At 45.2% G+C, this 27168-nt stretch overlaps 1 protein-coding gene across 1 annotated transcript; it reads left to right on the top strand.

The window, feature by feature from the left end:
* Positions 1-6730: 6730 nt before the first annotated feature.
* LOC134049617 (ovoinhibitor-like) lies at positions 6731-20082 on the top strand. The gene is made up of 17 exons (XM_062502169.1): positions 6731-6918; positions 9474-9568; positions 10380-10399; positions 11210-11346; positions 11505-11565; positions 12042-12175; positions 12620-12677; positions 13664-13800; positions 14158-14218; positions 14977-15113; positions 15594-15654; positions 16995-17128; positions 17217-17277; positions 18591-18727; positions 19043-19103; positions 19462-19577; positions 20037-20082. Exons 1-17 carry the CDS (start codon positions 6746-6748, stop codon positions 20080-20082), a joined length of 1629 nt encoding a protein of 542 aa, XP_062358153.1. The 5' UTR covers positions 6731-6745.
* Positions 20083-27168: the final 7086 nt, after the last annotated feature.

Raw genomic sequence — 27168 nt, 5'->3', positions numbered from 1 at the left:
AGAAGAGCTTCAAACTTCATCACGGTAAACTATCGAGGCGAGTGCCGAGAGCCTGCCCCTGAAGTGGTAAGCAGCAAACCACAGCTGGGCTGCCAAACATCCATCTCTGCCTTTCCCCTGGTGGAAATTCCCCGTTGGCACTGCCTCAGCCTGTGGTGACCTGATCCAGGCAGCCACAATAGGGAGTGAGGAATGAGGATTGGCTGGTATTCACCACTGCCCACTGTGCCCTTCAGCAGGAGCTGGGTGTCCACACTTTGACCTCACTGGCTGGTTAAGAGAGTTAGCTTGTTCCTTCAGGTAACAGTGGGCTAATAAAAGGCATGCTCTCCAGCTGCTCTTCAGCCACATTGGTTGGGAGGGAAGAGAGCTATTGAAGCTTCTATTTCTATTTTATTTTCTTCTGGAGTGGAATAATGCCAAGAGGTGAAGAAAAGAAAGTGCCTCTTGGCTGTGTGTGGAATTCCACTTTAATCCAAGTGCCTGCTGGGGTGCCAGCCTGGCCTCTGCACCTGTGACAACATCATTAGAGCCCCAGGAATGGATGCTCATAGTCCAGATGTTTAAATACAGGTTGAGACTTGGATTTAATGCATAACCTGGGCATAGTCTCCATGTTTTGCCTAAACTGTGTGATAGGAGTGTGATGTGTCTGGGAAAACTGCTGACTTTTCTTCCTGGGACTTTGATGGAGCTAGAAAGACCAGAACTGTATAAACCATAAAGGGCTTGTTCCCTAAATAATATCCAGGGATATGGTTGGGAAATTAAGATTATTCACTAGGTGGCACACTTTTGGGACAGGTCTTGAGCCTTGACATCTTGTGCAATCCCACAGAGCAGATGAGTTAAGCATTTCTCAGCTGTGCTTTGTCTTTCTACCAGTGGAAGCTGGACAGCTTCCAGCTCTTGGATTTGCAGCCAGTGCCTCCCAGTTTGTGACTCATGGGATGTTCTGTAGCACCTGGGGAGGACTGTCCTTGTTGGCATGAACTATTAAGAAACTGAATCTTCAACCCCAGGGAACTAGATTGGTTCCCACTCTGGACCTGTAGAGAATCCAAGTATTGAACCTACCAAAGAGATTCCTGGAAAGTTTTGAGTGTGAACAATGGCTTCTGAGTATGGGTGTGGTATCCGTGGGTTTGTAGGCCCAGTGAAATGTGGGGCATGAGAAAACCATTATCCCATAGTGGCATTCCATGCCTTCCTCTGCTCAATGCCAAGACACCAGCAAATCCCCCAAACACAGTAAACCTGGCTCCTTTCCCCCTCTTCTCTAAAGCAGCAGAGTGCTCTAAACTTTGCTTAAAGTCAAAGAAATTGCAGTGCAGGGAGAAATAATTTTGCCTGTGACAGTACTGGAGGCCTCTGTGTCTCAGTCTTTAGGGAGATGAACCTGCTCTTGGCCTGTGGGCAGAGGGAGATGAGGCACTACATGAGTCTGTTAGTGACTGTGTCCAAGACAGAATGAGACTGGATAGACTGTGCCAGCTGAAAGATAAGAGAGGATTCCCAAAAAACTGTGCTTGGTCTGGAAGTCCTTACTGTTTCACTGAGCTATTACAGCTCTCAAGCCCTTGCAATAAGAAGAGGATTCCATTTACTGAAAGCCAGAGAGCTTGCAACTGTGTTAAGTATTCCAAGGAGAGATGGATGCAATTAGAAGTCAAAGTCAAGGTTTTTTTTTTCTTGAGACAAGAAAAGCTTAAGCCCCCTTGCACAATGATTTATTCTTTATGTTTATTAAGTCACCTGAAGAATTGGGCTGGAAATTTATGGGAGCTTATAAACAATGTACAGAGCAATGTTATTTTCAGCACTAAAATTCATGCTTGCTTGCAGTATAATGAATTTTTCTTTCTGCTGAAGATTCAGGCACTCAATATTATTTGCTACTAAAACCTGGAAGAAAACAGCTCCAGCAGTGCTTTTGGCATCAGGAATGGGTTTAGAGAGTTGCAATGCGCAGAATGTGAAATGCTTTGGAAGAAGATAAGAAATTGTTACCCCAAAATTGTAGTATTTCCTGGAGTTGTATTTTTAAATTACCCATGGAGAGTGCTGGGTTGCCTGGGAAAATGTGTGTGAGAGCTGCCTCACCCTTTTGCAGCCCAGTGCCTGCAACCACTCCTGCCAGAAAAGCTCCAGGTATTTCTGGCAGCTCTGGTGACCTGATGGCCATCAGGGGAGGATGCCTGTGGGAAGGGTTTTGAGCAGTGTGGTTTGAGAGAGATCTGACACTAAAGGGTGTATCTGGGCATGGCTGGGCTGGAAAACCGTGCTGTGGAGAGAGCCCATCCCCACTGGCCAGCTTTGGGTCTGGCCACCTTCCCTGGGAGGTCTCTGCCATAACTGAATTCCTTTGATCCTGTTCTGCTTTACTGATGACAAACATATGTCGACATTGTGGGATTAGATTTTTTTTTTAATTTTTTTTTTTTTTAAGTTAACTGGCTGGTAGGTCCTGCAGGGCTGTGTCACATGGATTAATTGATTGTGGGTCTTTCCAGCACATTTGACTTTAGATGTTTTGTATCTTGCAGTTTCTTTACTTGTTCAAAGGTTTTTCACACTAATCACCTGGGCAGTAGTCACCAGCCTGCCCACGCTCGCCCACAGATCAGGGGAAAAAAGGGGTTATCCAGTTTCTCCTTTTATTTTTTAAGGCTGTTTCTCAACAAACAGATAACTCCAGGTTTGCAATGGGCAAGTCCCAGTTTCCTTACAATGCTCTGTTTGCCATGCTACTTTTAAAGTATGAATGAAAGGAGGGAAAGAAGAAAAGCAGGACCTTTCCCAGATTAGAAAATAGGTGTGGAAAGCACCTAGCTTGAGGCTGATATTAGTCTTGTTTTCCTCAGCTGGCAGTGGCCCAACCTGCCTGCCCTTGTGCCAGGCTCTGCTGCAGTTGTCTTATGTGTCACTGAGCTGGCCTCAGGGGCTGTCACAACAATACTAATGTCACACAGAAGTGGTCAAACTCGGGAATGGGCTTATTTTTTACTCTTCCTTTCCAGAAGTAATGGAGTTCAGACTGCCAGCAAACACCAGGGATCAGCTGTGACCAAAGGTATGGACACAGAGAGGCAGGGACTTAGCCCTGCTTGGCCAGCCTGTCCTTCAGAGGTTGTGTTCCACCTTGTCCAGACAAAGCTGCAGGGCCAGGACAGAGGGTTCTGCAGACTTTTTTCTCTTACTGAAACCTTATGATGGTGGGGCTGAACCTGTGGGGATTTGAAATAGTGGGCTCTGCCACTCCTTTCCCCTGGCTCTGTTTTTTCAGCCAAGCTGTTCCTGCAGAGCAGGGAGGATGCTGGCAGAGCAGTTCCCCATCACAGGGAAGCAGTAATGACTCAGAGCCCCTGCAGAACATGGGAGCATCACAGCCTTAAGGTTTCCTTATGGTCCTTTCAGGTCCCTTTGTGTTCTGGGATCACAGTAATAAATTGTCTGCCCTCTGTCTCTGCAGAGCGAGTAAAGGAAGCGTTGATGTTGAGCATCAGGGGAGCTGCGAGTCCCCAGGACTGCCAGAGCTGCCTTCATCCCCTTCTGCAGCACACGGGGCCCATCCTTGCTCAGATGGGGACTCAGTGGTGCCTTCCCAGGTCTGCCCTATGCTGCAGTCCCTGCTGCCTCGCTGTGTCTTAATGTGCTTCTCCAATAAAGATAACTCCGCAGCTTCATGTCACTTTTCTTCCCTCAGCCTCAGGGGAGGGACACAGAGTCCCTGCTCTGGCTTTGCACCATGTGCTCCTTAGGCAATGAGCAGCCTGAGGTGCACCAGCTGCTGTAAATACCTGGCAAAGATGTTGGACCCAAGGAGGAAGAGTATGGTCTGGGGTTTTGTGAGGAGGGGTCAGGGTCTCTCTGGCTCATTATGAAGTCTTGGGTCAATCACTTCACTGCCCTCTCAGCCCTTTTCTCCTGCCTGTAAAACAAACATTAAATGATACTTACCTACCTCAGAGGGTTGTTTGAGATTTGTTTGGTTTACATTTGGAAATCTTCAGAGAAAAATCGGTTTTAAAGCACCCCATGTCTTGAGCTGGCAGTTCAGATGATGTGCTCTCTTCCAGGCTTCTCATGTGAGATGCTGGGAAATCCAGAGCACAGTTTGGAGCAATGATGGGAAGTAGATATGTGTTTGAGTGGTCATGTTAGATGTGCTGAGCCCAGAAAGGTCTCTGGGATCTAGAGCCGTGAGTTTGTCCAGTATTTCTTGCTGTGAGAGGGCAGAAGCACTGATGGCACCCTCAGGGCAGTGCAGGGAGCTCAGCCATTGTGGTGGCCCATGGACCATCTGCTGCTGGGTCACCCTCTGCCTTGGCCCGAGCTTCCCTGTAGGCTCAGGTCAGTGCCTGCCTCAGGAACCATCTCCTGCAAGGAGAGAAGGATCCTTCCTTTGGGGCAGATGGAGAACTGAGAAGTTCCAAGGTATGGAATGGTTAAAGCTTTTTAAGAAGTGTTGGTTTTAGATGAAACTGGCCTACAGATGATTCTGATTCATTTATATTCTGAAACTGTGTTCAGCTGAAGTCAGGCCACTGAGCCAAGGGTTTCCCTGTTTTTTGGGGGCAGTGGATCTGGGACTGGTGAGGTTTGCAGAACAGGAGACACTAATGGTAAGTTAATAGAAATCTGCTGTGGTTTGCACGTACTTCCTGTACTCTCTTCTATAGCTGTTACTTAAAGCAAATAGGTTCTTTATTTGTATAAACTTTATTGCAGGACATTTCCAGAAGACCTTGAATGAACATTTGCAGTGTTTGAGTCCATTTTAGCTGTGACCTGATCTGTAAACACTTCTCTCTTGCAGATAAAGTTGAAGTGACTTTCGGATTTTGACAGGATTTTACCTAATACCAATTAATTTCGCTCCCACAAAAGACGTAGAATTCTTTCAATTAAGTTATCAAATCCTCTATTTCTGCTGCAGTTAATGAGAATTGATTTTAAACTCTCAAAATGCTTACGCATGCATCGTGTTTTATTGCAGCTCATAATAATAAAAATTGATTTTATTATCAGCAGACTCTGCCATAAGTGGCTGTTAATAATCTGTACACTTGTTCTTTAACATGAGCAAATACTATGATTTAGAAACAAATTATCTGCCTCTTTCTACATGGAAAATCCCCATACTAAGTAGAGTCATGCATGGTGAGAATCACCAGTTTGGGGCTGGTTAGCTGTTTTGGGGATGCAGATTTTTGTCTTTGAGCCGACATGAAACAAGTACATTCTTGAATGTTATTTATGCAGCCTGAGAGTGATGAATGTCAGACAGTGAAAATGTTCTCTGATGATGTCTACTCACTGATTCCAGCTAACATCATATGCAGAGACATCTACATGGTTTCATAAAAGCAGTGCACAATTTGTGGCTTAAAATAAATCCTTGCAAATGAAAATCAGTGCACTTGAAAGCTACTATGATTTGTAGTGATTTCAGGTATTTAAGTTTTCAAATAATGACCCCTAAAACCTTCATTAACTATGCTTGAATAGCACTAAACTGATGAAGACTGCTCCAGCAGCCTCTTCTGTCAGTATTTGAGCACCTTCTAAATTTCTCCTGCTACCAGCAGAAATTACCATCCACAAAAATCACAGCTGGTGATAAGGGATCGTTAATCAGATTCCAAGCCCATCTGCCGAGGAGGCACAGGACAGGGACTTGCCAAAGCTGCCTGTGCTGCTGTTAGCAGCAGGGCTGGCTCCATCCTGCTCCCAGCAGCCTGTCTGCTGGCTCTGCTCTTGCTTTTAACCCCCTCTTGCAGGTTGTGCCAGTAAGAAATGTCCCTGGTGGCACAGCAGAATTCCAGAGGGATGCCATGTGTTGTTACTCCAGGGGAGAAGGAAGCAAAGGCTCATGAAGTGCAGGAGATTTGCCACTTTTTCCTTTATGTTTGCTCTTGGTTGCCCTTTGTGTTGCCCTTTAAAATGGTAACAAGGCCAAGCCAGTCCTCTCTGAAACTGGAAAGGTACCAGGGGACTCTTCAGTTTGCTGTAAATTACCCTTTATTAAGGGTGTTGCTAGCCAATAACCACTGACCCCGTGTGGTTCACAGCAGTTCCTGAGGTTTTGCAGAACTGGCATTATGAACTGACACTTTGGTCTCCAGCCTCTCCATGCCATTGGGTCTTGACCTAAAATGCCCTCTGCAGGGACCTTAACTATCTTAGCACTTTTTTTCCTTCTTTTTTTCATAGAAGGTGCCAAGAACTTCTGCAACTTTTCAGGGCGTACAAGTACTGCTCTTGGTAGAGAGTGAAGACTGTTGACTCTGGCAGATGCCTCAGCAGACTTTGAACTCCTGGGGGTGTTTTTCAGTCCTCTGTCCATTTGGAGCCTGGGAGCTCTGCCCAGCAGCTCCCTGCTCCTCTCCAGTCACCCCAAGGGAGAGCCCTGGCATGGCCCCATGTCATGCTCTGCCCTTTTGCAGGCTGCCACAGCAGACAGTGCTGGAAATTTTGCAGTTTAGGGGCATTTGTTCCTTTCAGAACTTGGTGAATTGTGACATGGAAAGCTTGATGCTGTTTGTGGAGAGAAGCCCTTCTGGCTCTCCCTACATCCCTGTGATGCTCAGTCCCACCACACAACTTCTGGTATGGGTACCTGGGGATTTCAATGTTATTTGTCTTGATTATCACAATTTCTGCTCCATAGCCCATCTGCTTTCACCCTGGGGACTTCTGAATGAGCCTCTCTCTTTCCTCTCTTTAGGGCTCTGTTTGGCAGATGTTAGAACATCTGTCTTTCCCTGCAAGGCTCTCCCTGCTACAGGGAGCTGTTCTCCAGGCAATTTCCTTGGGATCTCTCTTCTCTATTCTGCTGCACGATCTCTCCTGCTGCCCAGCTCTTCCTCTGGAACTGCAACACAAAAACTTCCAATGCTTTCCTCTGCATGAAGTGTGAGTAACTCCACTCAACTTGTTCACTAAAATACAAGATGCAACTGCTTAAAAATTAGAAATTCTTGATGTAGAAGGTCCCAATAGAAACAGCTTAGTGCTGGGTGTAGTAACCACCCCTGTGGTTTGAGGGTGGGAAAGCATGGACAATTTCTGCATATATTTCTGAAAAACAGATGAGTTTGCTTTGTTGCCTTCTTGCCGCAAAGGGATTGCTTCCTTTCTTGGCCTGTGTCAGTGAGATTCTGCAGAGATGGAGGCAGGTGATTCACAGCTGGGACCAGAGGTAACCTGGAGAGGCAGCAGAAGAAAGAGGTGGAGTGCTCCTGTCCTGGGCTGCTCAGCCAGGTGGGATTTGCAGCAAAGGAAAATAAACAGGTAGATGTCAACACAGCATCACTTGCAAGTGGGAGTTGCACAAGCACAAGGGTGTAAACACAAGCAAAGGTCTCCCTGTCCAGTGTGGGTGGAATGTGCTGCACATGCCTCTCTGCTCCTGAAAGGCTCTGTCCTGAGGGAAAAGTTCCTAGGTCCTGGTGGGAAAAGCTTTGCTGAATCAGTCTCTGTGAAGCAGACAGCTTGCTGGTAGGGTCACAGCATGGATCTTCCTCATGAACAGGGCAGGAGCCCAAAGCTGAGCTCTGTGTACCTTGGCTGACACAGATATGTGCTGTAGCTGCAGTGTTTTCTAAATCTGAGTTCCTTCTCTAGATCCTTGACAGGTGTTTGCTCTTCTGTCCCTTTATTCTGTCTCCTATTGCAAACTACTTCCCAAATTTAATAGCTCGGTTGGAAGAGAATCACTTTGCTCTTGACAGAACACACTGAGTCAATCCACTTTAACTGCAGATTTGGTTTGCAAATAATATCTCCTTTCTGATATGGTTCGGGTGTCATCACTGTGGACATTGGCAGGAATTTGCTTGACCGTGACAGCTTTTACAGAGCCTGGCAATTAAGTTGTCAGGAATCATTTCCCAGTGCCAGGAAGCATTAATGGATCCTGGCCTTGGCTGGAATAAACCCTGGGAGATGGATATTGTAATTGGGATGAGAAGGGGTCCTTGTAGCCAAGGTCTGTATTGATCCAAAGGTCTGGAGTCCTGGACATTTGGTGGAAATGAGATAAGGGAAAGGTCAGGAAACACAGGGCAGAACATCAGGGGCAAGGAAAGAAAATGAGGAATATGAACAGGGACATGATCTCTCATGTTCCTCATTTAGCAGGAAACATCAAAATTGGCATTTGGAGAAGCTTGAGTTTTACAGATGCATGCTGCGAAGTACTAATATTAGCAGAGCTCCTGGATATGAAAGCAAATATTCTTCCACTAGGTAATCCCTAAAATTGTGTTGTTGTGGATTTGCTTTTCAAGTGAGAAAGATGTTGGAAATGTCCTTCTCTTAGAAAATAAAACTGTGATGATTCAAGACAAGCTCGCTCTGTTTAAATTATGTCAAAAATAGATCTGCAAGCAAGGATTTTGATTACCAAGTACAGAAGTTGAAAAATGAAAAGTTAGCGATAGATTTGGAGAATTTAGGATCCCAAGTGAGAAGTCTAGAATTGAGATTAATCCAAAGAATTGCCAAGAATCTCCCTACAGAAAGGACAAAAAAATGTTCAGGGCTGATCTAAGTTCCATTACCTGAACAGTGGGCAAACCTTAAGGAGATATTTGAAGAAAACGAAAGCCATAAAGCGTAAAGAGATAACATACACAGTGAATTTTCAGGAAGCAAACCATGCGTGGGATAATACCAATCTTTGCAAAGTTGGCTGACTTCCTAGGTAAAGGAAGTACAGTACATCTAGTCTGTGCAGACATTAAAGGCATTTGGCCTGCAGCCCTGAGGGATGGTGTCACTTAGGCTCAGTAAGGTGGGTCAGGGACTGGCCATGGGAGAAGTGGTAGCAGATGAGCAGGAGGTGCCATGGGAGTTTTCAGTGAACAGCCAAAAAAATGGATTTTTAGGACCAAACTTAGTATTTTTGTTCCTTGATGTATTACAGGGAAAGTTGGCACATGCAGCAGAACACTGCTGAGTTTTTTAAACAGGAGAGGCGCGGGATTCCTCCTGCAGAGCACAGGGTGACCTTCTGGGCTGAAACTACCTGGGCTCAATTTGGGCCGAAATACAGCGGTGAAGAGCACAAAATCACACTCTGAGCTTAAATAACGGGGGGTTTGGCCTTCAGTTAGCAGCTCAGTTGAAAATTACAGATGAGGAGAAAGTCCTAATTGCACATAGGTAGGCACAGGGGAGATGTGAGCCTACGCTGGGGCTGCGAGGGGCAGCCCAGGGCTGGGCAGAGCGTGCGGGAGCACAGGGGTCCTGGCACGGTCCCCACTCACCTCAAGCCACACAAAATCCCCTTCCTGGCACACACACTTGTATCAATCATTAGCCAGACATCCAGAGCTGGGTAAACACGTTTTTGGCTTTGAATGGTGATGACAGGCTGGGAGCATTACCTAATGAGGTGGGACAACTTGATAGCGTGGTGTGCTATATATTCCTGCTCCTCCCTGCAGTCTTCCTCTCCCGCACAGAGAGCAGGCAGGCTGCACTGGAAGGGTGTCCCTGGCTGCCATGAAGGTGACAGGAGTTTTGGTGAGGGCAGCTCTTGCCCTTTGCTGCTGCTTGGGTGAGTATTCACTGGGGTACTGCAAAGATCAATCTGGCTGAGTAAAAACTGAGTTTTCATTGCAGGCAAATCCTTTGAGTCTTGCAACATAGAGGAGAACCTTGTTGCAAGAAGAAATGGCTTTCCTGAGAGAGCACAGCAGAGAAATTAGGTTTCAAGACTGAGGTTTCAGCAAACATCATAGAGGTGTTACCTTCTTGGTTTGTAGGAACAGTTGCAGTGCAGGGTAGGGGCTTGCACATGGCAGTCTTGTGTATAAAGGCAAAATACAACTTGGCAAAAAAAATGGCCTTATAACCCATGTGAGCAATATAAATGCAAACTTTAACCTCTGGGATTGCATTGGAAGTTTACTGTGCTACTCCTGGTAACTGGGAATGATGTATTTGGAGATGGACAGCGCTAGTGGTAGTAATTACCTTAAACATGCATGTCCAAACTTTTGAAAATCAAACATGAAAGTCTCTTAGAAGAGGTTAAAATCCAAGAGTATAGAATTGAAGGTACCTGTATCACTTACCTGTAACATTATATATATATATATGTTTATATTTATGTACAAGGTTTATATTTATATAGAAGGTTTATTCCACCCCCACCTCAGAAATGCAATGAAACTTTATTTAGTAACTTTTAATACATCCCATGGCTGTTTACTGGAATAATGTAAAATTCCACATTTTCTTAAACTAACTTAGTGTTGACTAATCACTGAATTAACTCATTTCATGAATATAGTTACATATGTGTTCTCTTTATGTTAGTAATTTTGGGTTTTTTTTTTTTTCCTCTCTCCACTTTTTTCTTGCAGGCACTGCCTTTGGAGTTCAGGTGAGCTACAGATCTAAGTATTATGTTCTCTTCAGGCTTCTGGTAAAGTAGAAACTGCATGTCGCTACCCAATGAGCTCATGGGTTAAATCTAATGAAATGCTTGCTATTAAAATAATATTTCCCAGTGCATGGTTGAACAACATTTCCAATTTCATGAGAAAGTAAAAGCTCCCCATTTTTTTTGCAAAATTTTCGGTTCATTAAATAAAGTGAAAAAACAAGAAGTAATTGTGCACTTTTATTATATTAACTCTTAGACATAATTTAGTTACTCCCAGCCAAAGGCAGTAGTTTGTCTCCTCGTGAGGAAAACTGTCTTAGAGTGACACGCTCGAAAACATCAAACACTGTGACTCTGATAATTGCTTCCATACAGCAAGGCGCAAAGAATTGCTTGCAGAAATTCCTATACCTATATTGCAGAGAAAAAACCAGCAGGGCCTGAGCCACGGATTTGTCTGCAGGTTCCTCCCACGCAGCTACAAGCCTCTCAGAACTCTCCAGAGTGCAGCACGATCTGGAAGGATCTGCTGTGGAGCCGAGGGGCTCCCAATTACCACTGCCTTCATTAGGCACTGTCCCACCCACAGCCATCCTGCCTCCCTGGACCCCGGCAGAAGTGTATAATCAGAAACTTCTGCAGGGAAGAGTCTCTTCTCCTGACTGCCTGAGCAGATTCCCAGTAATGCCTCTGATTTGCCTCCCAGAAGCAGCTGCAAGCACGGTGCTGGTGGGAGGATGCTAGGGGGGAGGGGGGTCATTCCATGAGGGAGCCAAAACTGGGATTGATTCTGGGCTGCTTCCACAGCTTGATTGCAGTCAGTACTCCAGTGGCATTACCAAGGATGGGAGGTCCTGGGTCGCTTGCCCAAGGGACTTGACACCAGTGTGTGGCACCGATGGCAACACGTACAGCAATGACTGTGGAATCTGCCTCTACAACACGTGAGTCTTGCTGGGAACCCTGCAGAGGGCTCCAGGCAGGGGTTGTAGCTTTGTTCCCCAGGGATGAGGAGCATGTGCCTTTGCAGCTGGGTGACAACGCCACCAGCCTTGAGGTAATGCTGTTCCTTGATCCTTGACACAGGTCTGCTTTCTTCCAGGGAGCATGGAGCCAGCGTGGAGAAGGAACACGACGGAGAATGCGACCCCAAACCTATCGTGGTAAGACAATGTCTGTGATGGGGACAACTCAAACACCATGCAGAAGAGGGACAGAATGTGCACAGCTGGTCTGCACAGCCCAAAATAAAATCTGGTGATTACCAAAGCTGATAGGGCTTTTATAGGTTATCTGATACTATGTCTCTATTATTTTTTACTTCAGACTTCAAACCTGTCTAATTGGGAATAAAATAAAAATAATACATTGGTTAAAGGCTGGATCTTGACACCAGCAGGATCCTATGAAGGACCTCACAAACCCCAAATTACAGTCCTTCTTAATGTCCTTTTTTTTTTTTTTCATTGGGAGAGAATTCTCACGGAATTTCTGGTTTGTACTTTTGATGGTAAAATTGGTTTGATGTTGGATTTGTCTCCAAAAGTGAGGAAGAGTGAGAAGACTGTGTAAGAGTGTTATGTCTTTATATCAAAAAAGTGTTGGTTTTTTTTCCCCTCTATTCCTGCTATTTTTACAGGTTGATTGCAGTAATTACCGTAGAGCTGTAGTAGATGATCACGTCATGGTAGCATGCCCAAGGATAATGAAACCAGTCTGTGGCTCAGATAGCTTCACTTATGACAATGACTGTGGGATCTGTGCCTACAATGCGTAAGTCTTGTGCATGGAATGTCCTTCTGGATAATCAGCAAGCTGAGGCTCTCAGAAGCACTTCTGTATAAAATACCAGTTTTAAGGCGGGTGTCTCCTGTAGGTCTCCTTGCTGTTGGCTTCTTGTGATTATTCAGCCAGCTTGAGTTATCTTCCCCATTTTTTTGTCTGTACTCATGAAGGGAACAACAAAAAGAACCAGAGCGGAGACATGAGCAGATCAAAGTGTTGCTTGTAACACCTAATTACTCCTAACACTTAATTCCCACGGGAGATGGGAATACTGTGCATTAGCAGCTGCCATCTGCAGGGCACATTCAGAGAATTCGGGCAGTTGTAATGTCCCACGAGGAGGGTGGACCCTGCTTTGTTGTCCCAGTGCCTGCAGTGTCATGGGGAAAGTTATTCTCAATGCTCCCTAACCGAAGCTTTTCTTCCTTTCAGAGAGCATGACACCAACATTACCAAAATACATGAAGGGCCCTGCAAGGAGTCTGTTGCTGTAAGTGCAATAGAAGTCAAAAATCCATCTCTTAGGGCTGCTATTAAAATCCTGAAGACCCCACAGATTTTGCTAGGAAGCTGCAAGAGGTCCATAGGATGAGATGTTCAAGGGTCCCTGTCCATTGTTTGCTTTTCTGCGTATTGGGACTGGATTTGGCAGTTTCCCTGCTCCAGAGAGAAGGTCACCCCATGATCACCATACCAAACTGAGGAAAGAGGAAGGAGATGGATATGGGATGAGGAGCTGACTTGTGTCCTCAAGAGAAGGGGGAGAGGCAGAAAATTTCTCTTGCCAACATGCTGTGCAGATTGGCAGTTTTCTCTCTGGAGATCACAAGTGTTTCCACCCTCAGCAGCAGGGATTCAAAACTCCCATGCTGATTGTATTCACAGATGTAGTGAGACTCATAAGAGCACTAACCATAAATATTTATAGAGTATAGTTTATTGTATCTTTGTCTGATGCCTCAGAATGAGAAGTTTCTGTATTTCAGCACTAAAATTCTGGGATGTAGGAAGTCCATTCTCCAGCAAATAGATAACCATTCCTTCCTATCCTTTCAAATCCTGTACTGAACTACCAGGACTCTGAAGTAAGAAGTAATCACAGAGCCAGAAAAGTGTGGAGAAAACCAACACAAAAACCAAAACAGTATTATTCAGATTTACAGCTCTTGAAAAAAGTTTATTACCAAATTCAAGATTTTTTTTTTTTTAATGAGACTAGGCCAAAAATGTTGTACATGTTCTTGTGCCTGAAGGATCTCTTCTCCATGATAGTCTGACTATGATGACTCCTGGAGAACTAGGATAATAGAAGTATACTAGAAGTATAATTTCTGATTGGAAATTTAGCTTCAGTGCAACAGGGCTTTGTCCCGTCACAGAAACATTTGAAGCTGAGATACAGAACAAAAAGGTTTTGAATCAACTTTTCTTGCATAGCACGGGCTCCTCCAGAGAGACTTGTCCGTATTTTGCCAGGTTGACTGCACCAGGTACCGAACACAAACCACCAAGGATGGAAAAACATTGGTATCCTGTCCAAGGGACCTGAATCCAGTCTGTGGCACAGATGGCACCACCTACGACAACGAGTGCGCGATCTGCGCCCACAACGCGTGAGTGCCGTGCCCAGAGTGCTCCTTCAGTCTTGAGAACTGTCCTGCTGCATTTCTGCTCCTGTCTATTTTGTCAAGAAATTGGATGGTTTTGGGTTTGCCCTGAGTTTCTTTCTGGTGCCTTCTCTGTGCTCAGAGTCACAAGGCATCTCCTTGCATTAGTCTGTGGGCAGAGGAAGAAACAATTCAGAATATTGCTTTAAATTGCACATTATAAGAAAATAGGATGAGCTTGGTAATGAGTAAGGTAGCAATTCTGAACACTTTTTAAAGAGTTTGAAGCCATGGTTTTGCTACATTTTGCACATGACTTTGACCAAGAGGTTGAACCTTTACTTTCTTGTTTCCCTCTTGCAGGGAACGAAGGACCCATGTTGGCAAAAGGCACAGTGGACAATGCAGAGAGAAGACTGCTGAGGTAAGTGTCCAATATGAGGCTTGCTGCTCTTAGCTGCATCATCTGAAAGGTTCCCTGAGGTGACATCTACTCTGAAAGTGAGCTGGCCTGGAGCCTGGCTCTCTCCACTTGTCTATTGAGTCTTGTCATCTCCTTGTGTTGAGGATGCCGATAAATCCCACCTGTCCTTGAGGCAGGTGTCTCTCCTCTCCATGAAAGCTATGCACAGAGTTCTCGTGATGAATTCACACCTACAAAGCCTTTGGGGTGGAGGCAAATTCTGAAATGTGGAGTACACCTGAAGTTTTGATCGGAATGTATCAGCTGCTGTGTAGGACATGCTGACACACAAATGTGGAAGTTGTTCAGTTTGGGCTTTTATCTTCCTTTGATGGTGCCCTTCAAATGCAAAGTTCAAGTTCTTCCATTGCGCAGTTAAAAAGGGGCCATGTTTTAATTTTTTTTTTGTTGTTCTTTTCTGAAATATCTTGTAATTGGGACTGACCAAGGCGTTTAAGCCAGGGATTTGGCACCTCACACACTGTAGTGCTGTGCAGTTCCCCCTGTGTGAGAGGGTTTAGGCAGAGCTGACTCAGCCTGGTTTAGTAAGAACTGAGTTGTAGCACTGGTGGTGTCTCAGCATCCCAGCATTAGAGACATGGAAGGAGGATATGATGGAATCTTTTTCTTTTTTTTTAATTGGAGAGCGAGGTCTTCCTCAGGTTTGATGCTGCTGCTTTTTTTTTTTTTTTTTTTTTTTTTTTTTTTTTTTTTTGTAGCTTGACTGCAGTAAATTTCCAGCCAGGAAGGTGAAGGGTGGGAAAGACCTGGTCCGGTGCCCCAGGATCCTGCGCCCAGTGTGTGGCACAGATGGGTTCACTTATGACAATGACTGCAGCATCTGTGCCCACAACGTGTAAGTATTGTACCCAGGACTCTCTTTTGGAGTGGCCAGCCAAGGTTAGAGCTCCAGATGGCTTTTCTTTTGGTACTAATAAATCTGTGTTCCTCTTTCAACCTCCTGAAGCCCTTGTCACCTGGATTTTGTTCCCTGGTGCTCCTTTTGCTCCTTGGGAGAGTGTGGGAGACAGCTCTCAACCTTGAGCACTCTGTGAGGGCTGTAATATTTGGGCAGGGGAAAGAGTGGATGTGGCTGTGGTATTTGGGCAGAAGAAAGAGTGAATGGAGCAGTTATATAGCACATAATTTGGAGACCTGACTGGTCTGTTGCCACTTAGAATTACACTTTCTAATGACAGGGAGGAGCTGGTTCATCGAGCAATCAGGGGCCTCCTTTATCATGTATATTAGTTATGGGTTTGGTCTGCTTTCTGTGGCACCTGGGTGTTCCAGGGCTCAGGTGGTGAGCATGCTGACCCCAACCTCTCCTTTTCAGACAACACGGGTCTGATGTTAAGAAGAGCCACGATGGAAGATGCAAGGAGGAAAGCACTCCTGTAAGTGTTTTTTAGCTGTTAAATAAACACCATCGACTCTCTCTGCAGTCTCCAGGAAGACCTTGGCTGGGCTCAGAGAACCCAGGGATGGGTGGAGGGTGATGCACAAGGCTCATGCTGCTGCTGTGCTTCTCCTCAGCTGCTCACAGCTGTACAGAAGGGAAAGAGAGGACAGGGACAGGCTGGGACTTCAGAAACAGAATGTCCCAGTACTGCCAATCTCTGCACAGAAATCAGCAGCAGTGGCTCAAGAACCATGCAGCCCATTTTAGCACAGCAGGAGAGGAGGCAGAAAGCTGTGTTAGATGTCTGTGTATTTATTCAGTGCTAGGATTTCCATTGCACTAGACAGGCAGGTTAAAAAAATCCTTGTACTCTGGTCAGCCAGGACAAATCTGCTCTCAGGTATCCGTACAGAAATAGCTTTATTATCCTGCACAGTAACAATATGTGCTGATAATATCTCAACACATTTATTCTGCTTATGCAGAGCAGCTCTGAAACACCAAAAATAATTTCATGCATCCTGAGGGACTGCAATGTATTTTCTGTAGAAAAGGCACGTTGTTAAAATGTGGTCTTTGCTTTAATTTGTTCTTGGACCACATGGGAAATATGGATAATAAGAGAAACTGCATTGGGGAGACTGTGCAAAATGACAGTGAAGTGTCAGTGATGCTTAGCTAATGTAGAGTGATTTCCAATAGGCATTTATCTATTGGTCCTCAAATATGTAAGCCATTACATTCTATATATTGTACATGTTTTTGCAACAGAAGCTGGCAAAGCAGTTCTTGCTGTGCTTGGAAATGCTGAAACAAAATCTTGGATATAGTAAACTATGTCAAGCTGCACTCAATATCAAGCACTTTAAATCAGATTCCTCAGGCTGAGTTAGGGGATGTTTAGTTTATAAATTAGCAAAAAATTAAAAAATCTTCAGTGAAAGTCTTGTCAGTAATTGGAATAGACTGCCCAGAGAGTTGGTGGAATCACTACTCCTTGGAGTTGTTGAAAGGACCTGTGGTTTGGTGGTGAACATGGGGGATCTGGGCTAATGGTTGGGCTTGATGATTTTAGAGGGCTTTTCCAATCTTTATGATTTTATGAATGCTGGATTCAAAACTTGTGTATGTTCTACTCTAGGAAAATAATCTCTTTTACCAGCTGTTCCCTCTGCTACCAGAAAACACCGAACTACAACCACATAATTAATTTCGAATGCAAATCTAAGCTTTATAGCCACTCTGATTTTCCCCTGACAAGGACCTCTAAAATCTAGAGGCTCAGAGTGGTGCAGACTGCAGATGGGACACGGCATTGCTGTTTTATCTGCCCAGGTTGACTGCAGCACGTACCTGAGCAGTGCCAAATCCGGAGAGGCCATCGGAGCCTGTCCCTTCATCCTGCGCGAGATCTGCGGCACAGACGGTGTCACCTACAGCAACGACTGCGCCCTGTGTGCCCATAACATGTGAGCCCTGCAGGTCACCCCCAGCCTGCCCCCCGAGAGCCCCAATGAGTTATTTGTTGAGCATATTTAACTCTTCTTTCTCTTCCAGTGAATATGGAACCCAGGTTGCCAAGAAGCATGATGGAAGGTGTGTTGAAGAAGTTGCCCAGGTAAGTGAAAGCTGAAGGAAGAGTTTGAACAGGTGCCAATTGCACAACCTGAGCCAATGCTGGGTGGTTTGGGTGGTGTAGCCTCCATGGGGGTCACACTTGTGCTGCCCTTCCTTCTGTGGGTGAATGTCACCCTCCCATCAGCAGGAACATTGTGCACTTCCTGCACACAGTCAGGGAAAGAAAGGGGAGAGGACAGGTGAGGACTGAGTTGTGAGACAGGTAGATGATAAATGATTTAAGGCTTTACACAGAGAATCCTTTTCACACAGCACTCTGTCATAGCTGCTGCAGGAAATTAGCAGAATGTTTTGGCAATATAGGCAGGGGAGGTAAAGGGCCCAGGGAACCCAGTGATTTCTCAGTGCTTGTGTTTTACAAAAGGATGGTCTGCAAAGATTAGAAAATTGCCTGTGTTTTGAATGCTGATGCCTAAGGTATCAGGGATTCAAATTCACCTCTGTTTTTTGTTTCTTCTTCTTTTTTTTTTTTTTTTTCTTTTTTGGTAAATGAAATGTACTCTAATATACACCAATATGAATCATGTAAAAATGCTAGATTAACTATATTTGTCCAGTTTTAAACCATTTACTCTCACTGGGGAATAGAAGAACAAAGCCACCTCATTAACATGTGTTTGAAAGAGTCAACATCCCGAGTCAGATATTTCATTTCTATACAAACAAACTATGAAATGTCATTCTTTTGTTTCTTGAGTACGCTCTGTGCTCAGGCCGGGTGAGATACATAAATCAGGAAAGAAGAGTTCACACTGGAGAAGCTGGGAGTGCTAAAACACAAGGCCAGCTCCTCAGCTGACGTAAATCAGCTTCCACTGCTGTCAGTCCTGCTGGCAGCTCTCAGCACTCAGAACTGCCCCATTGCAACAAAAGACCTGTCAGCACATCTCCCCTCCATTCTTGTGGTCCATGAAAAACACCTTGGTCACAGTCAGGCCCCTTGCAGGAAGTGCATAAATTGTGCCATTTTGATTTACAGATTATTTCTGAGCTGCCTTTTGTAATACCTTGGTGGGTTCAGTAAGGCATAGGGGCATCGTGATAAATGCAGAGCTCAGTGAGTAATGCCTACCTTCCAGCCTTGATCCAGTCTTCTCCAGGGAAGGCTGTGAAAGGAAATTGCTAGTTTTCCATGAAGAACAAGTTAATATATAACCACAATTTGTCATCTGGCAGATCCTTTTAGGGTCCGGCATAGGCAGATTTAGGCAGATAAGTAGGGGGGATGTGCTGGGGCTTCCCTGCAGGGAGCAGAGCCCGTGGCAGAGCCTTTGCTGTCCTTGTTTTCCCCAGCTGAACTGCAGCCAGTACCGCAGGACCACGCTGAAGGATGGCAGAGACTTGATGGCTTGCACCATGATCTACGACCCCGTGTGCGGCACCGACGGCGTCACCTACGCCAGCGAGTGCACCCTGTGTGCCCACAACCTGTGAGTGCTCCTCTTCCTCCCTGAGGGAATCACAGTTTGGCTCTGTGGGAGTGATATGCACTCTCTGAAACCTGGTGCTGAAGGGATTCTGCCTGTCTGCCCCCGTGTTCCTGCTTGCCTTGCTTGGTGTTTGACAGGTGTTCAACCCCATGGAGGGGGCACCAGATGGGAACAGGGTCTGGTCTGTAAGGGCCACGTTTTTGTTAGTGCTGGGTGATCTGGAAATCTCTCTGACTCTGTGGGAATGAGGTTTGTTCTTGCTCTCTGGCTGTAACAAGGAAGGTTGTGGCTAATAACAATCTCTCCTTCCTCCAGGGAGCATCGGACCAACCTTGGCAAGAGAAAGAACGGACCCTGTGAAGAGGATATTACAAGGGTGAGTGGAAAAGGATGGGAGTAAAGAGTGAAGTTCAGTGCCTGTTACACTCATGGGGGACTGTCTTCTGCTCTGGGCTACAAATCAGGAGGTGGTGGTGTGCACACCTGAGGAGATCCCTTGGGAATTTCACACTGCTCATAAAACAGCCAATATCCATCCCACTGCTCTGTGATAAAACAGGAAGAGACGTGGCAGTGAGCAGAAACAGCACAAGATCACATCTGCCATCTGGAGGAGTTGGTTATGATGATGTTACAGTTTTATTTCTCAGTGGGGTGTCATTCCTTGTGCTGGGAGGGGGGGGTCACAGTTTGCTCTCAGGAAGAGGGACTCAATATCTACCTTCTGTGTGCAGGCCCTTTGCAAGGACTTCAAAGAAGTCTCTCCTATCTGCACCATGGAATACATGCCCCACTGTGCCTCTAATGGCCAAACTTACAGCAACAGATGTACTTTCTGCAACGCCTACCTGTACGTATAGGAGTGAAACCTTTCCTTTCATGATCAATTCCTGTACCTGCTGTGAATGCAGGGCTGTCTCATCATGTCTTTTTTTCTGACTGCTTGTGGCATATACTGGACATTTCTAGGGTTTTTACATTGTAAAGGAAAATGAGGGGGGCCCACTTCTGTCATCTGTACTTGGCCTCCTGTTTGTTAGCTTTCAAAGTATTTTATTGACTTTCAGCAGCACTCAATTTGTTCCACAAGCTCACAAGGGTGTGTGGAAATTTACTTCACTGAATTAACTGGATTGTACCAAATGAATGGAACCAATCATCTTTCCTTAAATGAGGATAATGAAAGGGGGTATTTGGGTTTTTGAGACTGTTCTTTATCTCGAGACAACCCTAAGCCAATGCTTGGGCCAATGAAATGAGGAGAGGGGCATCAGCCACATCTAATTCTCCTCTCTCCTTTTCTCACCAGGGAAAGCAGGGCAACTCTCAACATCATGAGCTTGGCTGAATGCTAAGTCTGCTGGACTTCAGCCCAGGAAGACAAACTCCTTTCCATGTGACTTCCCATGGGCTGACCTTCCCTAGTAACATCCCTTCAGTCTGCCTTGTTTCCTTAGCTCCTGAAACACTTGTTCAATAAACTGACTTGGCAACATTCCTCTGTCTCAAAGCCCCATCTCTTCCCTTTTGCCCCATCTCTTCCCTGTCACAATACTTTGTGTGGTGGATGTCTATTTTTCAGTTGATGTTCTCCAATACCACCTAATGTGGATAAAATTTTCTGGCTGTGTGTCAGTGCCATCCTTGCTCTGATGAGGGCCTGGGCTCCCCTTGGAGCTCTTGAGTCGTTTCCTTACTCCTCAGACTCTTCTTGTCAGTGTTAATCTTCTCAAACCATGACATCACTGTATGACCTGACCACAGAGTCCCTCTTTACAGTCAGTGCAAGGAGACATTTACCTCCAGAGCATGCTCCTCCTCCTCCATGGGGAAATGCCAAGGATGCAGGTGGTGATTTTCTCTCAAGGAGAACACTTTTTACTTGGACTAGAAAGGAAAATTGGCTGCCTGGGAATGAGGTGCCCTGTCCTCACTCCCACTGCCTGTGGAGCCTGTCCCATGGCAGAGACAGCAGCTGCTGCCAGGAAAGAGGATCACAGCCTGCCTCCACTGAATTTGTCCAGAATTTGTCACCCCTGAGGTGGGGGACAGCCCTGGTGCATCACTGAGCTGCTGTCTAAAGTCATTCAGGAAGGAAAAAATGTAGATGTTCACTTGTGACCAGTTTTAACTAAATATATAACGTCATAGGAAAAAAAAATCTGCCTGACAGTCATTTTGCCTACTTTTTTGAGGCCAAGCTGCTCAGGACCTGGTGATACAATTACTGTCATTTTGGTAGTCTGTATGGATGGTGGGGAGGCAGGGGGATTTGGGGCTGCCCTTCATCTGTTGGCTATACCACTGCCACTGCCTCCACACGAGGTCACCAAAGCTATTGCAAGTCTAATATTTCAGGGATTCTTCTGGACTACAGCTAGAGCCTCCCTGATTCAATGTCCCATTGTAGCTCACCAGAGAATACCCCAATTATTTGGATCAGTTTGGAAAGTCACTCTTTGAATTGTTAGGCTAGAAGAATAAGCTGAAGGCAAATGCTCTTGACTTGGAGGTATTGGGGGTATTGTACCAGGGAATGAGGCCATAGTACCTCTGTGCCATTAGTGTCCATTTTCAGGATGATTTGTAACTAACAATGGCTTATTGTACTTTTCTTGGGTCTGTGTCCTAAAGTAAATGTTCTTTTGGTTTATATAACCTTTTTGCCATTTTCTGCTCAGGTGTTTTTGCAGAACATGCTGTTTTACTCTTGTTTAAGTGTTACTTGGTTATCCTTAGGGATAAGACCTGAATAATTTTTTTCCTTGTGGACTTTGGCAGCCTTTCATTTGGACTGTGCTCTGACTGCTGGCTTTTGCAAGCCTTTGCAGTAAAGCTGTCAAGAGCCAACTCCAATGGCATTATCTTGGCACAGCCAAAGCCTCTTCTGTGGAGCTCATTGTCTGGTGACACCAAAGGCAAACAAGAATTCAAGGAGGCACAAAGTTGAGATTAAGTCAGAGCCATCCAAGGAAGCAGCCAGAGGGATTACAGGACAGAGGTTTCCATGCAGGACTCACCAGTAGGTTTCATGTTGAAGTACATAATGGAATAAATCACTAAAACTGGGCCAGGAAATGGGGAAAAGCCTGACATTGGATTTTAAATATCCCCCAGGCTTAGGGGGTGTTTTATGAAGCAATATAACTATAAAAAATAGGGCAGCCTTCTCAGGGACAGTGTGGTTTTCTGTGCCTTGGAGTTGTTTTCCTGCTGTTCCACGGTTACTTACTGAGTGTGTGTTACTCAGATGATTTCTTTCTGCTTTGTATTGGAAATGGCCTCGAGTTGCATCAGGGGAGCTTTAGATCAGATGTTAGGAAAAATTTATTCATGGAAAAGGTTGTCAAGCACTGGAAGAGGCTGCTCAGTTGAGTCACTGACCCTAGAGAGATTTAAAGGATGTATAGATATGGTGCTTCAGGACACGGTTCAGTGGTGGCCTTAGCAGTGGTAATGTTTGGACTCGATGATCTTAAAGGTCTTTTCCAACCTAAACAATTCTATGATGAGGAGGCAATGATCAGGCAAAGACAAGCACATTCAAAAGGGAGCATTGAATTTTTGTGGCTTAGGAGAGAGGTAGAACAATACCAGGTATCAGGTGCCACTAAGAGACTTGACGGGTGGTTTCAAGGCACAGTGGACTGAGCTGAGTGCCAGCTTGGGCACGGACAGAGGAATGTCTGGAGGGATGGATGGGTGGATGGATGTTACTGTTGTGGGAAACGGCAAGAGATGACAGAATAAAGCTGGAAGGGACCACTGGAATGCATCTGGTCTATCCTCCACAGTCAAGAAGTCCCAAATCACCTTATGAGCTCACTGCTTGCCAAACTGCAAACAGTAGCATCTCTGTGTGGGTGACAGATGCTTTAGTGCTGCTCAGCCTGCTGCTGCATCCCTGCTCAGGTGTATGATGCTGCAGAGCCCTGAGGCTTTCTTACTCACCTTGAGCTGCCTGAGCAGCTTCAAAAGCGTCAGGTTTGTCTCAAAAACCATTCCACGGTCATGCTGGAAAAGCTTGGTTTTTAACCTGGAAAGAAGGACTGAAATGATCAGATGCAAGCACGAACTTAGTCCTGCTGTGGTGGACTCTTACTTTTGCACTCTTGCCATGAATAGAAGCAGCCTTCAGTGAAGGATGAAGTGAAGGAGAAAAATGGCTTTGTGGTGCCTGCTATGGCTGCAGCATGAGGTATCTCAAAACAGTGCTGAGATGCAGCTGGTGCCACTCCAGACACTGCCTGGCAGCCACAGCCCTCAGCTCTGGGGAGCAGGGATGGAGCTGCCAAGGCTGGACCAACTTTGGCGTCTTTCACAGATGATGATGCAGCCTCAGGATTTGTGACCTGTAAATGTACCAGAACGAATCACAGAGGCAGAGTTTTTAAAATATAAACGTCCTCTCTCTTTCCTTGTTTGTCTGACTTATCTTTATAGCGTTATCAATGTTTTCTGAGTCTACAGTCATTTTTCTTGCAACACAAAGAGGGGGAAGAACGAGGCGAATCATTTAAATTTTGATTGATAAGTGGAATGTAGAAAACAGTACTTAGTCTTTTCATGTTGAGCTGGGAATTTTTTTTCACCTTTTATCAGCACTCACACATCTGCAACTTGAAAAAACAAACCTCACAACTTTTCCTTGAGTGTGGCTGTACCTAAACTTCATTCAAACCTGTTATCTAAAAATCTGTGCCTTTCAAAATTGTCTGCTGATAATTTGTCTTGGTTTAGCTATTTTTTCATATGCTGCATTTGTTAGTGAGGCATGTGGATGGGCTCAGACACTCTGTCACTCTCTTGAGGGATGCTGGAGAGTGACAAAGCTCATCCCACTGATTTTTAAATATTCATTTCAGAAGAATATTTAAATTATTTTTAAAGCATTTTTATAACCATATGTTCCTCAAAAAAAAAAAAAAAAAGAAATCCAGAAATAATTATTCAAACTCATTGTATCAATTGCACCATCCTACTTATCTGATGGCTGACAAAGAAAATAGTTTGGGAACTTAAAAAATTTCCTTGGACCTCTGTGTTTAAAGAAATATATAGCCCTGGTATGCACCCGTTTCATCCATCAATATGTTCACACTCAGACATGTTCATTCTCTTGCTGTAATTTAATGTTTGATACAGTTTTGTTTGATTCTTTGCCATGCCCTGGGCTCTGGTTGCGTGCTCTCCACGGATCAACGAGTAGAGAGGCAAAAAGCAGAGAGCAGCAGTGGAAGGAGCCTGTGTCCAGCTGGCAGACATCCACACAGCCCAGGAGGGTTTCTAGATTTTCACCAGCTGAGGTGAGGCCCCATGATCTTAAACATAACATGAAACTGCAAAGGATGAGTGTTCATACATTGTGCTGCTTCCTGCCTATTTTTCATGCATAGAAGTAAAACATTAATTTTGCTCAAGCCCCCTGAAGGACGAGGGATGTTTGGATGTATTGCTTTGAGCTCCTTCTCACTGTTCCCTTTAAAGCTGGGCATTAATGGCCCCAGGGCCATTGCTGGGGATGGCCAGTCAGGGCCCCCTGACCAAGTGCTGGAGCAGCTCTGTGGCACAGATGGTTCCACTTACACCAGTGAATGTGGGATCTGTGCCTATAAAGTGTCATTCCCATGGAAAGAACATGCTTTCTGAGTGACAGTTCCCTAGCCCCTGGCCTTTCTCTGTGCTTTTCCAATTTATCCTCCTTTTCTCCCTCTCCACTTGCTGTTTGTGCTTGGGGGTAAATCATGAAGATTTAGCAGAGAAAGAAAATAGCTGAAGAAAGTATCCAGAGTGGAAATTTAAATGATGCAGCACATTCAGATGGCAGAAGTTTGTTGACTGATAGGTTTATAATAGTCAGAGACAGTAAAACCACTTCATTGTTGGTGGTTAACTCGGATGAACTCTCCTTCACTTGCATCATTTGGGAGTTTTATGTACGTTCCCAGCACTTGTGCCCCTTTGGGAAAATGGTCATAGTGAGTCTCTAATGGCAGACTTTCCCTTCCTCAGAGAACGTGGGGCACTCAGGGCCCTGGGAATAGCAGTCATCCCAGTGACTAAGAAGGAAGGTAAAGGAAGAAGCAGCCTGAACTCCCATTGCTCTCTGTGGCAGCATCCCAAGCAGTGTCAGCCGGATGCTGAGCAGGCAGCGCGGGATTGGACGTAAGTGATGCATATACCTTCTGTTGACATTTTATTTGGCAGTGATTTAACACAAGCTTTCTAATATTGCTGCTCTCCACAGGCTGCATTCCAAAGTAGGAAGAGAAAGATGGCAAAATGATGCAAAATATGAGACAAGTAGGAGAAATATTTCTTTGCTATGGAAGCATTCACAAACAACCTCCCCTGACAGCAGCAGGAAAGTGCAGAATAACCCGTTTCAATTCACCAGGAAAGGAGGCGCACAAAGCCTTTTCAGAGATCTGTGCATTCAGTTCTCCTGAGATAAGAATGTTTTGTCAGACTGCAAATGGAGGCAGTGCCCAAATCAGGGGATGTAGGGGCCCTATGATCACTTACAATATAGCAGTTGTCATGCATGTGTAACTTGCTAAGTAAACTTATTGGGTTACTTTGCTACTGCAATTGTTCGCAGAGGGTAAAATTCCTGCTGTCTACCTCAGTTTTACTGTAAAATGGTAAAATCCTGTAATTTGGCATCATGTTCCTTTCTGTTGGTCAGCACCAGCTGTGCTTCACCCATGTCCAGATGCAAAGAATCAGCCAGTGGTCTCATTAAAGCTCAGCTCTGCAGAATAAATGAAATTGTTGCCCTTTCTTTTGATGTTAATAATGAAGATGTGTTCAGTGGTTATGATGCTAACAGCCCTTCAGCTATAGAAATTCTTTCCATTCAGTTCAGCCTCTCCCAGACAAGTGTTCAGGCTACAGCACCATGATATATCCTGCCTCTCATCCTCTCCTCCCTGCTGCTCCCTCCAGGAAGAGCAATGAATTTTCATCCTTAACCTATTGCACCTCTCTCTTGTCGCTGCTTTATTTACAAGATCATTCTTAAAAAGCAAGCCCTCATTCATCCCATTATCCCAGGGGTTCCAGGGTTTTAATCCCATACAGGAAAGCAAGCACCTTCACTTGCCTTTTCCAAAAGTTGTTCCTCATAGGCATTTTTGCTGGTTTGTTGGTTGAGAAGGTGAGACCTGGAAGCATGTTTTTTGTTTGGTGCTCTGCTTGCTTCTGTTCTGCATCACCTCAACCATTGGTTTCACATGGAAAAAATGGTTTGCATGAGGATGTGATCCCCTAATTTTTCTTGGGGCAGAGTGATGCCTGCAGGTAACAGCGGCACACCTGGTTGCTTCCTCCCATATGGGATTTGTGCAACGGGACACACCCTTGAAATGTTTATGAAACTTAACTCCCCCTTTACAACAATTCCTCTGCTACATGTCACTGTCTGTGTATATTCTTCACCCCTGTTTCCCCCAAGTTGGCAGAGCTTCAGCTCACCCTGTTTGGGCTCACGTGAAGCAAATCCCAGACCCGGAACAAAAGGGCTGTGGAGTTACAGACTTATGGATGATTGCAGACCTGGTGCTGGTCCTAAAGCCCTGAGTCCAAGGCTTGGGCCATTTATCCAGGGAAATTCTCTCTTGGTTAGCTATTGCTCCATGTAGAGCTTAGGAAAGTCACTCCTTCTGGACTCTGATCAAGAGCGTGAAAGGAAACTGTATCTCAGTTGCAGCCAGACCTGCCCAAATCCCCAAATTGTGTGTTACCTACCAGGAGGAAGGAGATGTAAACACTGAAGGTTAATTACCCTCTTGTCAAGAACACTTTGTGATCTATAGACACATCTGTCAATCTTACATAACAGAACTGAGGGGAGTGAGCACTGAAGGCATGTCCCCATGATAAATTAATGAGACTTGGCAGCTCACTGTGAAGAGATGATCCCTGTGCTTCATGTGAGACAATAACCTGGCTCCTCAGCCAGCCTGGCCACAGATTTTGTGCTGCAGTCACGTTCGGGATGGTTATCCCTCTGTAAACAAACTGCAATGCAGCTGTCCAGGGATCAAACCATCCTCCTCGAAGCCTTTACTTTCCTCTCTGCTGCTCAACGTGCAGCAAGTGCTCATCCCAACCACTCCAGATCACTTTCCCCAGCCCTGCCTGTCAGTCAGTTAAAATATCTTACTTGTGCCTCTCAGCCTCTCTTGGCAGTGACACTCCTTGGTGGGTCATGGGGCTGGCTGAAATCCGAGGGACACAGCCACAGTCCCCCTGCTGTGTGCTATTCTGGTGATGTGAGTGCTGCTAGATGACTGTTGGTTTGAAAACGTGTTCAACTATTCCCCTGGTTTATATAACCTCAAAGCAATTTGCTTTCATAGCTGAACATGATTATTCGTTCTATTTTAACTGTGCATTGAGCTATAAATAATGTCTCATTGCAGATAAGAATCTATTGA

The sequence above is a fragment of the Cinclus cinclus genome, chromosome 14, assembly GCF_963662255.1.
Source record: "Cinclus cinclus chromosome 14, bCinCin1.1, whole genome shotgun sequence".
Taxonomy (NCBI): domain Eukaryota; kingdom Metazoa; phylum Chordata; class Aves; order Passeriformes; family Cinclidae; genus Cinclus; species Cinclus cinclus.
Note: the sequence above shows the minus strand (reverse complement) of the source record. Positions and strands in the feature narration are given on the sequence as shown.

What these genes read in the sequence shown, in the direction of transcription:
- LOC134049617 (XM_062502169.1), top strand. Translation starts at nt 6,746, where the DNA reads ATGTTAGAACATCTGTCTTTCCCTGCAAGGCTCTCCCTGCTACAGGGA. An exon ending in GCGATCTGCGCCCACAACGC is followed by an intron (nt 13,801 to 14,157) that starts GTGAGTGCCGTG and finishes TCCCTCTTGCAG; the next exon opens with GGAACGAAGGACCCATGTTG. An exon ending in ACCCTGTGTGCCCACAACCT is followed by an intron (nt 18,728 to 19,042) that starts GTGAGTGCTCCT and finishes TCCTTCCTCCAG; the next exon opens with GGAGCATCGGACCAACCTTG.